Raw genomic sequence first — 17,830 nt, forward strand, 5'->3', positions numbered from 1 at the left:
GAAACAAATATATTTTTGATAATTTGTGTAGTAAATAGCCTCTGAAAAATGTAAATCCCTTTGATAAAAAATAACTAAAATGGGTTAAAAAGGCTACAATGGGTTAATAATGGCAAGAAAAATGGTGGAAAAGGTGGTGACATTGGATTTCAAAAGCAGCACAAATGGGTTAGAAGTGGCGAAATTAGATAAAAATGGCAACAAAAAAACAAAAAATAAAAACGGAAACAAGGCAAAAATGGGCTAAAGGGGCAAAAATGGGCATAAATAGTAACAAAATGGAGTTTAAAAAGTGGCTGTTAAGGCTTTAAATGGGCAAAAATGGGTGTAAATTTGGTGAAATGGGATAAAAAATGATATAAGCTGGCAATAAAAGGTTAACTGAGAAAGAGAAAATAGGCAGATAGTGGCAGAAATTGGTTAAACTATCAAACTTGGCATATCAGACAGAGAAAATGTGGTTAAAATGGGGAAAATTGGTTGTAAAAAGTGGAAAAAAAGGGTTAGTAGTGGCCATAATGGGTCAACCATTAGTCTTAAGTGTCAAGAATTGATTCAGAGGGCAAAAAAAGGCAGAAAAAAGTAGTGAAAAGGTTTAAAATTGACAAAAACAGGTGTTAAAAGGCAAAAATTTGTTAAAATTGGTGGGAAAAAATGATGAAAAGGGGTTACAATTTGGCAGAATCAGTGTAGAGTGGCAGCAGTGTAATTTAATATTCTTAGTTTTTTTAGGGCTTTTGGAGACCTCCTTTAAGTGTCTTGCAACCCCAAATGGGGTCCCGACCCAAAGGTTGAGAACCCCTGATCTAGTATAAAGGCTCTTAAGTACTGTTCATATCTCACCCTGGCACACCTCCTGCCTCCATATGATTGGCTAGAGTTACATCATGTGACCACACATCGTACTGCCACTTCCTGAGGCCGATCACCCCACACAGGACGTTTCCAGAATGAACTCCAACTCGCATGTTGATATCGACTCCTGTGGCATCACGGACCTTCCTGTGGAGAGAGCAAAGCTCTAAAATAATCCTCAGAGGAACAGTTCACCATGCTGGGTTTGATCTTTACTTCTACAGTTAGGTAAAGAGATGGAGGGATGCAGTCAGCCCATCAAAGAACCAAGAAAGGAGGAAGGGAATGGATTTTATACCCACTGCCATGACTGATGCTGCCTTAAATTAACATCCCATTATGTCAACATGATTCAGTTTTTCTTTATATCTAATTAGGCTGAAAATTCTCTTAATGTAAACGTGAAATAGAGACGCTAGGATGATATCAGAGGTGGATGAACATCTCTGATCAGATTGTGCATAAAGGTTAATGCTGTCATGCAAACATCCCGGCCTGTTAAACTAATCTGTGTGGTCATGCATGAGTCAAAGACAGAGACAGAGAGCAGTGAGGGGAAGCACGGACGGATATTTGTTGGGAATTTTTGTTTGCTCAGTTGGGAGGCTTATCATATTGAATTCACATTGTGTTTACTCCAGAACTCAAACAGAGCTGTAATCAAGCCTGGCATTCCTTCTGTTCAGTCTGTTTGACGGGCATGTGTTTGTTTGTTTTTCTGGTGTGTGTGTGTGTGTGTGTGTGTGTGTGTGAGAGAGAGAGAGAAAGTGATCTGGTATTTTACTTGATGGCCTCACACATATCCAAGCCCATCTTCACGCAGTTCCTGGCATGGTGAGGCAGCGACTCGGGCAGACCAGAGACACAGTAGTAGCAGTCTCCAAGGATCTTGATTCTCATACATTCATTTTCCTTAAAGACAGAGAAAACGGGGACAGGTTTCACATTTTCATGGAAAAGGCTGACTTTCTAAAACAAATTTCCCGTGCTCTTTCTCACCGTCACACAAACCTCTAACACACACAGTCAAGCTCACACCGTACGCCCACACACATCACCCATTAGCTCTTATTCCACATGTGGGATGTGTAACAGCTCATCGTTGCTTCAGGTTTATATAACGGCGGCTTCGTCAGCCAGGAGGACAGCACTGCTGGACACAAAGCAGCGAGGAGCCTGACTCAACCGTTTCAACCCGGAGAGCAGAGGACCCGTGAGACTGCCGGGTAGACTCTGGCCGGCCCACACTGCTGAACCTGCAGCCATCAGTGAGCACAGAGCTATGAGGAGGTACAAAACCAAGGCCGTCACTGGCTCCAGGACAGAGAAGACATTCATTTCAAGGCTGTACTTTATGTGATTGACAGCACAAGAGAGACTCTGTCTCTCAGCTGGGGTGTTTTATAAATATATACTTAGTGAATAATTCTCCACAAAGGTCAGCTGTTACAGAGTCTCAGTAATATCAGCTAAAAGCTTTATTTTTACCAAAACATTGTTATAAGTCTGATACATCTTCTCTACAAGTTTTACATTTGATTCAGGAATTCTGGAATTAAATAATTTAAGACAGGAATGGTAAAGGTAAACAAGCTTTATCATTTTAACAAAAAAGTGGCAAACAGGGGTGAAAAGTGGCAACCCCCCCCCCCCCCGCTAAATTCAGCAATAATAGTCAAAAACAGTGTTAATTTTGTCAACTAAAACTATGGCTAAAAATGTCTGTCAACAGCCTTTTTTCCATGACAAAAACTAGACTAAGACTAAAAAAAATAGATCTGTGATGACAAAAACTAGACTGAGACTAACAAAAATACATCTGTGATGACAAAAACTAGACTGAGACTAACAAAAATACATCTGTGATGACTAAAACTAGACTGAGACTAACAAAAATAGATCTGTGATGACAAAAACTAGACTGAGACTAACAAAAATAGATCTGTGATGACTAAAACTAGACTGAGACTAACAAAAATAGATCTGTGATGACTGAAACTAGACTAAGACTAACAAAAATAGATCTGTGATGACTGAAACTAGACTAAGACTAACAAAAATACATCTGTGATGACTAAAACTAGACTGAGACTAACAAAAATAGATCTGTGATGACTGAAACTAGACTAAGACTAACAAAAATAGATCTGTGATGACTGAAACTAGACTAAGACTAACAAAAATAGATCTGTGATGACTAAAACTAGACTAAGACTAACAAAAATAGATCTGTGATGACTGAAACTAGACTGAGACTAACAAAAATAGATCTGTGATGACTGAAACTAGACTAGGACTAACAAAAATAGATCTGTGATGACTAAAACTAGACTGAGACTAACAAAAATAGATCTGTGATGACTAAAACTAGACTGAGACTAACAAAAATAGATCTGTGATGACTAAAACTAGACTAAGACTAACAAAAATAGATCTGTGATGACTAAAACTAGACTAAGACTAACAAAAATAGATCTGTGATGACTAAAACTAGACTAAGACTAACAAAAATAGATCTGTGATGACTAAAACTAGACTGAGACTAACAAAAATAGATCTGTGATGACTAAAACTAGACTAAGACTAACAAAAATAGATCTGTGATGACTGAAACTAGACTAAGACTAACAAAAATAGATCTGTGATGACTAAAACTAGACTAAGACTAACAAAAATAGATCTGTGATGACTAAAACTAGACTAAGACTAACAAAAATAGATCTGTGATGACTAAAACTAGACTGAGACTAACAAAAATAGATCTGTGATGACTAAAACTAGACTAGACTAACAAAAATAGATCTGTGATGACTAAAACTAGACTGAGACTAACAAAAATAGATCTGTGATGACTAAAACTAGACTGAGACTAACAAAAATAGATCTGTGATGACTGAAACTAGACTAAGACTAACAAAAATACATCTGTGATGACAAAAACTAGACTAAGACTAACAAAAATAGATCTGTGATGACTAAAACTAGACTAAGACTAACAAAAATAGATCTGTGATGACAAAAACTAGACTGAGACTAACAAAAATAGATCTGTGATGACTAAAACTAGACTAGACTAACAAAAATAGATCTGTGATGACTAAAACTAGACTGAGACTAACAAAAATAGATCTGTGATGACTAAAACTAGACTGAGACTAACAAAAATAGATCTGTGATGACTGAAACTAGACTAAGACTAACAAAAATAGATCTGTGATGACTAAGACTAGACTAAGACTAACAAAAATAGATCTGTGATGACTAAAACTAGACTGAGACTAACAAAAATAGATCTGTGATGACTAAAACTAGACTAAGACTAACAAAAATAGATCTGTGATGACTAAAACTAGACTGAGACTAACAAAAATAGATCTGTGATGACTAAAACTAGACTGAGACTAACAAAAATAGATCTGTGATGACTAAAACTAGACTAAGACTAACAAAAATAGATCTGTGATGACTAAAACTAGACTAAGACTAACAAAAATAGATCTGTGATGACTAAAACTAGACTAAGACTAACAAAAATAGATCTGTGATGACTAAAACTAGACTAAGACTAACAAAAATAGATCTGTGATGACTAAAACTAGACTGAGACTAACAAAAATAGATCTGTGATGACAAAAACTAGACTGAGACTAACAAAAATAGATCTGTGATGACTGAAACTAGACTAAGACTAACAAAAATAGATCTGTGATGACTAAAACTAGACTGAGACTAACAAAAATAGATCTGTGATGACTGAAACTAGACTAAGACTAACAAAAATAGATCTGTGATGACTAAAACTAGACTAAGACTAACAAAAATAGATCTGTGATGACTAAAACTAGACTGAGACTAACAAAAATAGATCTGTGATGACTAAAACTAGACTAAGACTAACAAAAATAGATCTGTGATGACTAAAACTAGACTGAGACTAACAAAAATAGATCTGTGATGACTAAAACTAGACTGAGGCTAACAAAAATAGATCTGTGATGACTAAAACTAGACTAACAAAAATAGATCTGTGATGACTAAAACTAGACTAACAGAAATAGATCTGTGATGACTAAAACTAGACTAAGACTAACAAAAATAGATCTGTGATGACTAAAACTAGACTGAGACTAACAAAAATAGATCTGTGATGACTAAAACTAGACTAAGACTAACAAAAATAGATCTGTGATGACTGAAACTAGACTGAGACTAACAAAAATGGATCTGTGATCACTAAAACTAGACTGAGACTAACAAAAATAGATCTGTGATGACTAAAACTAGACTAAGACTAAAAAAAATAGATCTGTGATGACTGAAACTAGACTGAGACTAACAAAAATAGATCTGTGATGACTGAAACTAGACTAAGACTAACAAAAATAGATCTGTGATGACTAAAACTAGACTGAGACTAACAAAAATAGATCTGTGATGACTAAAACTAGACTAAGACTAACAAAAATAGATCTGTGATGACTGAAACTAGACTGAGACTAACAAAAATAGATCTGTGATGACTAAAACTAGACTAACAAAAATAGATCTGTGATGACTAAAACTTGACTGAGACTAACAAAAATAGATCTGTGATGACTAAAACTAGACTGAGACTAACAAAAATAGATCTGTGATGACTAAAACTAGACTGAGACTAACAAAAATAGATCTGTGATGACTAAAACTAGACTGAGACTAACAAAAATAGATCTGTGATGACTAAAACTAGACTGAGACTAACAAAAATAGATCTGTGATGACAAAAACTAGACTAAGACTAACAAAAATAGATCTGTGATGACTAAAACTAGACTAAGACTAACAAAAATAGATCTGTGATGACTAAAACTAGACTGAGACTAACAAAAATAGATCTGTGATGACTGAAACTAGACGGAGACTAACAAAAATAGATCTGTGATGACTAAAACTAGACTGAGACTAACAAAAATACAACTGTGATGACTAAAACTAGACTAAGACTAACAAAAATAGATCTGTGATGACTGAAACTAGACTGAGACTAACAAAAATGGATCTGTGATCACTAAAACTAGACTGAGACTAACAAAAATAGATCTGTGATGACTAAAACTAGACTAAGACTAAAAAAAATAGATCTGTGATGACTGAAACTAGACTGAGACTAACAAAAATAGATCTGTGATGACTGAAACTAGACTAAGACTAACAAAAATAGATCTGTGATGACTAAAACTAGACTGAGACTAACAAAAATAGATCTGTGATGACTAAAACTAGACTAAGACTAACAAAAATAGATCTGTGATGACTGAAACTAGACTGAGACTAACAAAAATGGATCTGTGATCACTAAAACTAGACTGAGACTAACAAAAATAGATCTGTGATGACTAAAACTAGACTAAGACTAACAAAAATAGATCTGTGATGACTGAAACTAGACTGAGACTAACAAAAATAGATCTGTGATGACTAAAACTAGACTGAGACTAACAAAAATAGATCTGTGATGACTAAAACTAGACTGAGACTAACAAAAATAGATCTGTGATGACTAAAACTAGACTGAGACTAACAAAAATAGATCTGTGATGACAAAAACTAGACTAAGACTAACAAAAATAGATCTGTGATGACTAAAACTAGACTAAGACTAACAAAAATAGATCTGTGATGACTAAAACTAGACTGAGACTAACAAAAATAGATCTGTGATGACTAAAACTAGACTGAGACTAACAAAAATAGATCTGTGATGACTAAAACTAGACTGAGACTAACAAAAATAGATCTGTGATGACAAAAACTAGACTAAGACTAACAAAAATAGATCTGTGATGACTAAAACTAGACTAAGACTAACAAAAATAGATCTGTGATGACTAAAACTAGACTGAGGCTAACAAAAATACAACTGTGATGACTAAAACTAGACTAAGACTAACAAAAATAGATCTGTGATGACTAAAACTAGACTGAGACTAACAAAAATAGATCTGTGATGACTAAAACTAGACTAAGACTAACAAAAATAGATCTGTGATGACTAAAACTAGACTAAGACTAACAAAAATAGATCTGTGATGACTAAAACTAGACTGAGACTAACAAAAATAGATCTGTGATGACTAAAACTAGACTGAGACTAACAAAAATAGATCTGTGATGACTAAAACTAGACTGAGACTAACAAAAATAGATCTGTGATGACTAAAACTAGACTTAGACTAACAAAAATAGATCTGTGATGACTAAAACTAGACTGAGACTAACAAAAATAGATCTGTGATGACTAAAACTAGACTAAGACTAACAAAAATAGATCTGTGATGACTAAAACTAGACTAAGACTAACAAAAATAGATCTGTGATGACTAAAACTAGACTGAGGCTAACAAAAATACAACTGTGATGACTAAAACTAGACTGAGACTAACAAAAATAGATCTGTGATGACTAAAACTAGACTAAGACTAACAAAAATAGATCTGTGATGACTAAAACTAGACTGAGACTAACAAAAATAGATCTGTGATGACTAAAACTAGACTGAGACTAACAAAAATAGATCTGTGATGACTAAAACTAGACTGAGGCTAACAAAAATACAACTGTGATGACTAAAACTAGACTAAGACTAACAAAAATAGATCTGTGATGACTAAAACTAGACTGAGACTAACAAAAATACATCTGTGATGACTAAAACTAGACTAAGACTAACAAAAATAGATCTGTGATGACTAAAACTAGACTGAGACTAACAAAAATAGATCTGTGATGACTAAAACTAGACTGAGACTAACAAAAATAGATCTGTGATGACTAAAACTAGACTGAGACTAACAAAAATAGATCTGTGATGACAAAAACTAGACTAAGACTAACAAAAATAGATCTGTGATGACTAAAACTAGACTAAGACTAACAAAAATAGATCTGTGATGACTAAAACTAGACTGAGACTAACAAAAATAGATCTGTGATGACTAAAACTAGACTAAGACTAACAAAAATAGATCTGTGATGACTAAAACTAGACTGAGACTAACAAAAATAGATCTGTGATGACTAAAACTAGACTGAGACTAACAAAAATAGATCTGTGATGACTAAAACTAGACTGAGACTAACAAAAATAGATCTGTGATGACAAAAACTAGACTAAGACTAACAAAAATAGATCTGTGATGACTAAAACTAGACTGAGACTAACAAAAATAGATCTGTGATGACTAAAACTAGACTGAGACTAACAAAAATAGATCTGTGATGACTAAAACTAGACTGAGACTAACAAAAATAGATCTGTGATGACTAAAACTAGACTAAGACTAACAAAAATAGATCAGTGATGACTAAAACTAGACTAAGACTAACAAAAATAGATCTGTGATGACTAAAACTAGACTAAGACTAACAAAAATAGATCTGTGATGACTAAAACTAGACTGAGACTAACAAAAATAGATCTGTGATGACTAAAACTAGACTGAGGCTAACAAAAATAGATCTGTGATGACTGAAACTGACAAAAACAAAGTTTAGTTTTCATCAAAATGACTAAAGCTAGACTAAAAAGTAATTTATTTTTCGTCAGACATTCAAAATGTGTGATATTTCTCCACTGTGGGTAAATCTATCTAAAAACAATGCATCTGTATCTTTTCTGCCTCTCAGCTTTAGAAAGCAGGGACCCCAGGTTTGGCAGAGAACACACTACCATGATCTGTACCAGATTTAGACAGAAAAATAAATGCTTGGAGTAAAAGTAAAGAGTAAAATGTGAGGACTTTTTATGCACTAAAACTAAAAAGGACAGAAATGACTAAAATGTGAATAAAACTAAAATGCATTTCATTTAAAGATTAAAACTAAAACTAAACTTAAAAATAGCTTCCAAAATTAACACTGGCCAAGAAGCAACAAAAAAGTGGCAAAAATTGAGTGAAAATTGGCAAAAACATTGGTTGAAAAAGTGGCAAATATAGTTGAAAAGTGGCAAAAGAGTTGCCAGCAGCAAAAATTGTCAAAAGGCAGCAGATATGTACCAAAAAAATGAATGAGAAGTGTTTAGAATGGGCAAAAAGCTGCAAAGAGTGGAAAGAAATGGGGAAAAAATGGTATTTATAGGGAAGCTTGAATGGGCAAAAAGTGGCAAAAAAGGGGAAAAGTATCATAGCAAAAAGCAGGATAAACCAGGCAAATATGGGATAAAAGTGGCAAAATTATGTGGCAAAAAGTGGCTATAAGCAGCAAAAATGGATTAAATGTGGCAAAAATGGAGAAAAATGGCAAAAAAATGCAATAAGGGTCATGGAAATATACAGACAAAGATAAAATAACGTCTGCTGTACAAGTGTGAGAAACAAACTGATTTATGTGACTTGCAATGGATAATTCTGAGGTCAAAGTTTCCTGTTTAAGGTTTTCTGGGGAATAATAGTTCAAATTTAGATTTTAAAGAGCCACATGTGGCTCCAGAGCCACGGGTTGAGTAACGCTGCTTTACAGATTCATTATTAGTGTTGTTCACAAAAAACGATAGTAAATCCAGCAAAGCACTTTGCTGGGAGACATCTGGTCCGTTTTTTAAGCATCAGTTGAAAACTTTAAACAGAAACAGACTGGATGGAATCAGACTAAGCTTTAGATAAACAACCTTAAACTGTAGGTAAAGGTGCAGGTGTGGGTCAGTGAGTTTTCTGACTGATCCATTTCCTGGTTGAAACCAGACTCAAAAATCCAGTTATTCTGGTTTTCAGTTCTGACAGAAAATGGAAAACAAATAATGGATGACAAATAAATGAAAAAATGGCTCATTTTCTTGTTTTGTTTCTGAAATTAAATCAAATAAACTAATTACAATTATTTTTTTGATTTTGGATATTTAAGTTGGGATCAAGAATTGAATGTGACAAAACAGCAACAAGCAGTCAGTTTGATTACAGTTATTCATTTGTGTAACTCTGTGCAGGTGTTGTGATCAAAAAAGCCTCCTGAGAATCACGTGCTGGCGTTTGTGTTCTGTGAATCATTACAGGACAGGGCACATGATTCTCGGGATGCTTTTCTGAGCACAACATCTGCACCAGGTTACGTAAATTAAGATTAAAATCAAACTGACATTTTTTATAATCCATTCTTTGATCAGAACATAAACAGCAAAAGTCAAAAGGACGAATCGTTTCTTGTTTATTTGATTTGGTTTCAGAGACGTTTTCTCATTATTTGATTTGGTTTCAGAGACGTTTTCTCATTATTTGATTTGGTTTCAGAGACGTTTTCTCATTATTTGATTTGGTTTTTAAAACAGATACATGAAAATTGAGCCGTATTTCTTTTATTTGTAGTTCAATTATCAGTAACATACTAACTGTACAGATGATATGCGGACAACGAGCTGTATTCTTGGTTTTCCATTTTGGTCACAAAAACGGAAAAACAAATCAGAAAAAAATTCTATAATTTTTTTATTTTTTTCAATTCTGTTGTTTTTTTTCTTGTTTAATGAAATACTTGAGGAAAAGGAAATCAGGTGACTGATTGAGAGAGGTGAACATTTCAAAATAAAAGCCCTCATGTCAAAATTTCAGCCACCCAAGCAAAGATGTATCTTGACTGGTTGTTTGTTTTTGCTCTTATTATTCATTTAATTATTTATTCACTTATTTATTGTGTACCCACACAAATAAATAGACCTTCCCACCAAACAATACAACCATGAACTGAAAAACTGACTCATGCTGTGTACATAGAAAATACCTCCAGAAGTCCAGGCTTACGTGTTTATATGAATTTATTTTCTTTCTAATATTATTGTAGTCCATCAAATCACCAGTACTTCAACTGCTGACATTATGTTTGATACACTGTATAGCACAAATAGGCTTATTATTATGCTGGTAAACACAGTTCATGGCTATACAGGCTTAAATATTGACATGAGAGCTTATTTCAGTAAAACAAGAAAACAGGATAATGGAACTGAAAAATGTTTTTGTACCATTAAAAAAAAAAAAAATCATTTATTTGTTTTCCTTTTTTGTGACCAAAATGGAAAAAAGAGAAAATGGCTTGTTTTCATTTTTTTCCCATTTTTTTGTCAAAAATGAAAAAAAAAAACAAAAAAACAAAAAACAAAACAAACAAAACAAGAAAATGGCTCGTTTTTCTGTTTTTCCAATTTCTGTCAAAAACATTAAAAAACAGAATATCTGAGTTTCTTCTGTTTATTCACTTTTATTGCCCTTTAGAACAGCAATAAAAAAGTTACAAATATTAAGAGCAAACAAAACTAAATACTATGCTAAAATAAAAAGTAAAGAAAATACACCAACAATTTCACTAAAATACACATATAAAAATCAAAACAACAATAAACAAAAAGGTAAATTAGTAGAAACATTTACAGGGTAAGCATCGGCAGTGTCACCTCTCAACTGTTCACATGTTGGCAGTTCCATCCACATTTACTTTCATTATAATCTCGTCACATTTGGCTTTGGAACCTTTATCACAAAGGTATCTTGTCTTACATTACATTCACATTCACATGCATTACATACCAAAGGGCCCCATATTTTACAGAATACCTCCTGTCTATTGTTCAATTTAAAAAAGTAACTGCTTGTAAAAAGCTATTTTGGTTATTTCTGCCAACCACTCACTAAAGGGGATGACATTTTTTGTTTTACAGTGTCTAAGGATAATCCTACAACCTGTGGTGAGGGCTGGTCTGCACCATATAGTCTGCTGAGTCCATAAATCCACCTCTTCTGTAATTATACCCAAAATGCAAAGTTCAGGGCTCTCAACTAAGTTTGTTCTGATTTTTCTGTTTAGGAATAAAATTATGTTCTCCCATAAATTCAGTGTCATTTGGCATACATATAACATATGTTTAAGTGTGCCTCTGTTGTTTCTTCTGGTTTATGAGTCTGGTTTCATTCATTCTCCCCATTTTTTTACACAGTTTTAAAAGTAAAGCTACATCTCTCTGGAGGTTACACGTCTGCCTATCTAATTCACTGAACTCTACAGGAAGGATCAAAAAGAGAACATCTATTTCAAGACCCAGTCAAAAGTTATTTAGACATTTTTGCTCAGGGTTTTATGCCCTGATTTGTGGAAAGTGATAAATATACTAAATTTGTGTTTTGTTACCTTTGCAATTTGGTCAAACTTGCCAAAGAGTTCATTCAACATATGCACCAGTTCACCTGGAGAGCAGTCGCTGGCTAACCTGGTAAAGCCCACGATGTCAGCATACAGGATGCTGCAGAAAACAGGAAAAAGAAAAAATAAGACATTACATATGAACAACAGAATTATGAAATAATACAAGCAGCTGCATAGAAAGTTTTTGTTACAAGAAAGAAAAAGAAAATTCATTTAAACACAAGAGATTTGTTTTTGCATTAAATGAGGCCTCCCTTACACCCAGCACTAAGCATGGAGTGCAGTACAGGTGTGTGTTTTATTTTCCACCTGACACAATGGTCTTTATTATGCCCAGTGCTCATGATGGTTAAATGTATCTGTGCACCCATAAGCAATCCAAGGGTGTTCGTCTGAACAAGAGGAGTGATCAGGATTACAGCCAGTCTATTCCTTTCTTAAAGACACGGAGGAAGTCTGCCTTTAGTTCCACTTGAAACCTGATCAAAAGTCTAAAGTCTGTGACTCAGTAGATCCTGTTGCAGTGTCTGGAGATTCTGATCATTAATAAGCTTATATGGAAATACTCACCATGTTGTTTTAATTGTTCTTGTAGAAATTCTTCAGTGAAGTAAAACTATAATACTCCAACAGCACATTTCATACGGTGTCCTCTGTGTTTGTTCTGTGCTATCAGGGACTCTGAAACTCTGGTTCTGAACTGGACTGTTGCTCAGTGGTTCTAAAGTTCTGTTTTCAAAAGAAAGTGAATTTTGAATTTCATTTGAAAACCAAGGTCCCAGATTCCAGAGGAAGATGAGAGAAGCACAGAATCTGTGTTGCTTGAAGCCCAGCGTTTCCAGTCTCCACAGTCAGTGATGGTTTGGGGTCCATGTCATCTGCTGCTGTTGGTCCACTGGTCTTTATCAAGTCCAGAGTCAACGCTGTCAGACTGGTTTGCTAACCATGGTGTTACTGTGTTTGAATGGACAGCAAACCTGTCTGACCTGAAACTCACAGAGAATCTCTGAGGAAAGGTCAACAGGAGGATGAGAGACCAGACTCAACAATCCAGGCTGCTAACAGCAACCTGGGCTTCATTACCCTCCAGCAGTGCCACGGACTGATCGCCTGAGATGCAGGAATTTCTGCAAAAGTAACTCCAACTGAGTACAGAGTGCATAAATGAGTAGAATTTTCCAGACGGTCAGTATTTACGTAAATGTTATAAATCTGTTCTTAGACTGAGGTTTTTCTGATATTCTGATATTTTAAGATAGTGGATTTTTGATTTTTGTGAGCTTTAAGCCATAAATGTCAACATTCAAACAAAAAAGGCTCTAAATATTTCACTTTGTATGAGATGAAGCTGGAATATATGGTAGTTTAACTCATATAATGAAATCACAGGAAAAATGAACTTTTAAATCAGCGGTACCCAACCTGATTCTACCCAAGAGCCACATTGTCTTTAAAATACTTCTGTGAGAGCCTCAATCCAAACCAGAGATGTGATGATCAACCTTTCATAGCTGTAATGAAACAGTGAATTGATGGATTATTGTGTTGTTAAATGGGATGCAATAGGCTACATAAAAATGTCTGTATAGTGTCAGAAGAAAGGATATTTCACAGATAATAAGCATATGTTTATTTATGTAAGCTCCACCGGGACTAAAGTATTTTTAGAATATCAGAATGTGCCTTAGAGCTATGAGAAGATTTTCAAAGAGCTGATGAATCATGGCCGTCTGTTTGGGTATTTATATTTCATATTTGGACATTTTCTGTAGTTCTGTGACTCTGTTAACTTGAAGAGATGCTTGCAATTTTTTTTCCTCTCATCATTATTGCTTTTAGCTAAAGGGGGAGGGTCCCCATATTGGTCTTTGCCCTGGGCCTCCAATTGGCTAAAACCGGCCCTCCCTCACACTTTAGACAGTATTTATTATTATTTAAGATCAAATAAAACACTCACATTTGGACAAGTTTTACTCAATTTTTACATTATTTGAAAATGTGATCCGTGTGTGTTTGACTTGTTGATGATGATGCGCATTGCAAAAAATATCATCAAATAGGAGTATGGGAGAGCATCGGCAGGAAGAAATGTATTAAAACGAGGGCATTAGAAGCTTCAATTCGAACACAAGACAGCACACCTCTATGAATGAACTTACTGAAGAGACCCACCACCAGCAGACTTCCTCTGAACTCTTTTACAGACGCTTCTCCGACCAGTGTGCATCTGACGGTAATAATATACATGTTTTCATTTGAATTTGGCAGTTAAAGTCTGTCTTCTTTGTCTGTTCAGCCAGTGAACAATTGTGGCGTGGACATTGAGGTGGTGACATTGTATAAATATTTAGGTGTGCACCTGGATAATAAGTTGGACTGGTCTAAAAACGTAGACTTCATCTACAAAAAAGGGGCAATGCTGCCTCTTTTGCCTGAGAAGACTCCGATCAATAGACATCTGCAGTAAGATGCTGCAGATGTTTTATCAGTCTGTGGGCCAAGTGTTCTGTTTTATGCTGCAGTCTGCTGGGGAGGCAGTGTAAAACACAAGGATGCAAGACGTCTGAACAAACTGGTTAAAAAAGCTGGCTCTGTGGTAGGAATCAAGTTGAACTCATTAGAGGATGAGGAGGAGACATGCACAATGAAGAAGGTGGAGGCCATTCTGAGGAACATGGATCATCCACTTCATATCTCCCTAAATGACCAAAGAAACAACGGTGGTGGACGGCTCCTCTCTCTTCGCTGACAGGACAGAAAGATATAGAAAATCTTTCATACCATCAGCAATTAGACTTTATAATTCTACCATAAACAGATGAGACTCCAGACAAATGAATTTCCCTTCGTAGATAAAGAAAGTTATTGTATGAAAAGAGCCGCAACTGGTCACTAAACCTGCAGCTCAAGAGCCGCTCAACCAAGAGATACTCAAGAGTATCTCTGCTTTAAATAATATTCCGATTTTTTTAGATGCACCTGAAAAATCAAGCACCTGTGTGTGTGGCTGTGCCTGGACTGTGGGACAATGTTCTGTAAACAGCACTCTGTTAGATGGACACAGCCACTCTGCACTCTATTACAAAATCAAATTAAGACCCAGTGTGTTCAATTATGCAGTGGTTTGTCCACAAATTCGTTCCATTTTTGGGCAAAACGAAAGCCTGTGGATTTGTTCTTTGAATTTGTAACAGTTGTGAATAAGGACAGTATTTATAATACATTAGAAGTAATGGACTGTAGCTCATTATTTTTACTAATCTAGAAGCATTTAGGAATATGATGCATATAAATTCACATAGAGGAAATCACTAATGTTAAATATAATGTACCAAAAAGAAGGTAAAGCAGTTTACATGTAAAAAAAAAAAAACAATATGGCACATAACAAGCATTAAGTCCTGACTTATATCTCTATTTTCTTAAAAACACTCCTGCATAACATGGAATTGTTTCCAAAGAAGTGGAAAAGCTCCCTATCTAACCTCCATCATTCCTGCAGCTGCAGACAGAACACTGGAAGCAGCGTCAGTGTAGGAGGACTCAGCAGAGCCACTGTATAACCTGTCCTTGGGTGTTAAGTCTTTGTTCTGGAGAGATTATCCTCCTTGCTGAGCTAGATCACGTTAGAGTCCATTATTAGAGGAATGGTAGGCAGACCAACATGAGAACACACGCACACATCAGCTCGTAAAGTACCAGCTTGGGCGTAAAAAGGACTTTAGGGAACAGCACATGTAAAGGCTCATCAGTATAGGAGATGGTGTCATCAAGAACAAAGGGTGCAGGCTCCTCTTCATTTGGCAAAGTGACCCCAGAGTACAATAGAGGCGGATTGACTCTAGATTGAGTTTGGCCATGACATAAAAGGGAACGATAAGATAGGATGGAGGAGACGAGGATAAGAAATAAAGACAGCTGATAGAAGGTGACAACATATAGAAGTAATCCTAATATGATAGCAGCTACAGAGAGGAGGACAAAAGAAGATGAGGGGGGAGCAGTGGGGGAGAGTCCTGTCGCGGGGGAGGATGGGATGGTATATGAGAAATCAAGTGCTGAGATGAGAGCAGAAAATAATAACCTTAGTGAAACGGCGGCACAGATAAAGGAGGAGAAAACCAACCTGACATTGGTGTGCCGTTGCACGTAGAGGTTGTGGAAGTTGTTGGTGCTCTCAGTTCGACCAAAGTTGGGTCCCTGCAGACGCTGGATGATCTCGGCTTTCATCACTCTGGCTATGTGAGCGGGCAGTAAGGATAACAGCAGACGCTCCTGGAGACGAGCAGGGAGGGAGAAAGGCCAGAGAGACAGAACAACCAGGATGGGTTAAAGAAGCAAAGACAAGGCTCCTTTTCACTTGTTTAAACAGGAATTAATAGAGTTTATGTGTAAAATACATAGGTTGTTCTCTAAGCCAGTGGTTTTCAAAGTGTGAGGCGGGCCTCCCCTGGGGGGCGCCACAGAGCTTCAGGGGAGGCGCGGAACCATAAACCAGAAAAAAAGGTGATTTGCTTTGCAAGCCTCTGCTGTGCACGGAGCAAAATGGATAGACTTATAGTTACTATAAGGACTATGCTATAGAGCAGTGTTACTCAACCAAAGAGCCAAATGATTGAAAATACCTTTGCATGAGCCACAATCTAAGAGGTGAAAAGAGGCAAAAACAGCTTGAAGTGGCAATAAAAATAGGTTAAAGGTGGCAAAATGGTCAAAAAGCAACAAAAAATGGGTGAAAATGGGGAGAAAAAGTGGAAAAATGGTCAGAAAGTAGCCAAAATTTGTGAGAAGTGACAAAAAAAATGAGTGGAAAGTGACTTAAATGGACCAAAAACAGTCAAGAGTGGAAAAAAATTGTCAAAAAAAGAGGAAACAAGTGGTATGTAATGGCAAAGGGTAGTTTAAATAGGCAAAAAGTGGCAAAAAATTGTGAAAGAGGGCAAAAATGGCAAAAAGAAGAGGCAAAAATTGGGAAAAAAAGGAAACAAGTGGTATTTATAGCGAAAGGTGGCTTAAATGGAAAAAAGTGGCAAAAAATGGTAAATTAAAAAAAGGCCAAAAAAATGGGATCAAAGTGGCAAAACTTGGGGAAAGTGGCAAAAAAAGTTTGAAAAATTGGAAAAAAAAAGGATATTTAATGATGAAAGGCAGCTTAAATGGGCAAAAAGGTGAAAAAGGGCAAAATAGGATAAAAGTGGAAAAAAGAGGGAAAGGCAGATGTTTAAGGACATTTGCAAACCAAAATATTCAAAATATATTATCGTTAAAAATGTTTTAAGATTAGACATAAATGTTTGAAATGTTTTTTTTTTTTTTTCAATCTGAATCATTTTTGTGGGTGGGGGTCCAACCAATGAATAATTTCTTCTTAGGGGAGGCTCACTCCCACACACTTTGAAAACCTCTGCTCTCAGCTAAACAAAAGAAAGCAGAGAGCAGAACAGACATTAGCTTAGAATTATGTAGAAGGGAGTATACAGTGCTGTGAAAATGTACTTCGCCCCCTTCCCCATATCTTTTTTTTCAGACAGAAGAAGAAATGCTTGGACTTAAAGTAAAGACTGAAGTGTGAGGGCTTTCTATGGACTAAAACTAGACAAATGTTTTTGAGTTTTCGTCAACTGAAACTATAAAGGGTAGAAATGACTAAAATGTTACTGAAGCTGAAAGATATTAAATGTAAAGACTTAAATATGAGGCTACAATTAAAAATAGCTGTCAATATGAACCCTTTATTTATGTGATATCTGCTACATCGTGGTAGCTGTTAAATATGTTTTAATAATACTTGGAGACAGATAGCTAGATG

The 17,830-nt window shown here is 35.6% G+C and overlaps 1 protein-coding gene across 4 annotated transcripts in view; it reads right to left on the bottom strand.

Moving 5' to 3' along the window:
* adcy2b (adenylate cyclase 2b (brain)) overlaps positions 1-17,830 on the bottom strand; it is a 124,513-nt gene that overhangs the window by 53,048 nt on the left and 53,635 nt on the right. For all 4 annotated transcript variants that reach the window (XM_041809317.1, XM_041809319.1, XM_041809318.1 and 1 more), the window contains exons 5-8: positions 16,148-16,296; positions 12,007-12,118; positions 1,640-1,767; positions 844-1,002 (exon numbers count right to left, since the gene is read on the bottom strand). In XM_041809317.1, coding sequence (XP_041665251.1) covers positions 844-1,002; positions 1,640-1,767; positions 12,007-12,118; positions 16,148-16,296 — 548 coding nt within the window. The remainder of the gene's footprint in view (positions 1-843; positions 1,003-1,639; positions 1,768-12,006; positions 12,119-16,147; positions 16,297-17,830) is intronic.

This window comes from Cheilinus undulatus, linkage group 16 (assembly GCF_018320785.1).
Source record: "Cheilinus undulatus linkage group 16, ASM1832078v1, whole genome shotgun sequence".
Lineage (NCBI taxonomy): Eukaryota > Metazoa > Chordata > Actinopteri > Labriformes > Labridae > Cheilinus > Cheilinus undulatus.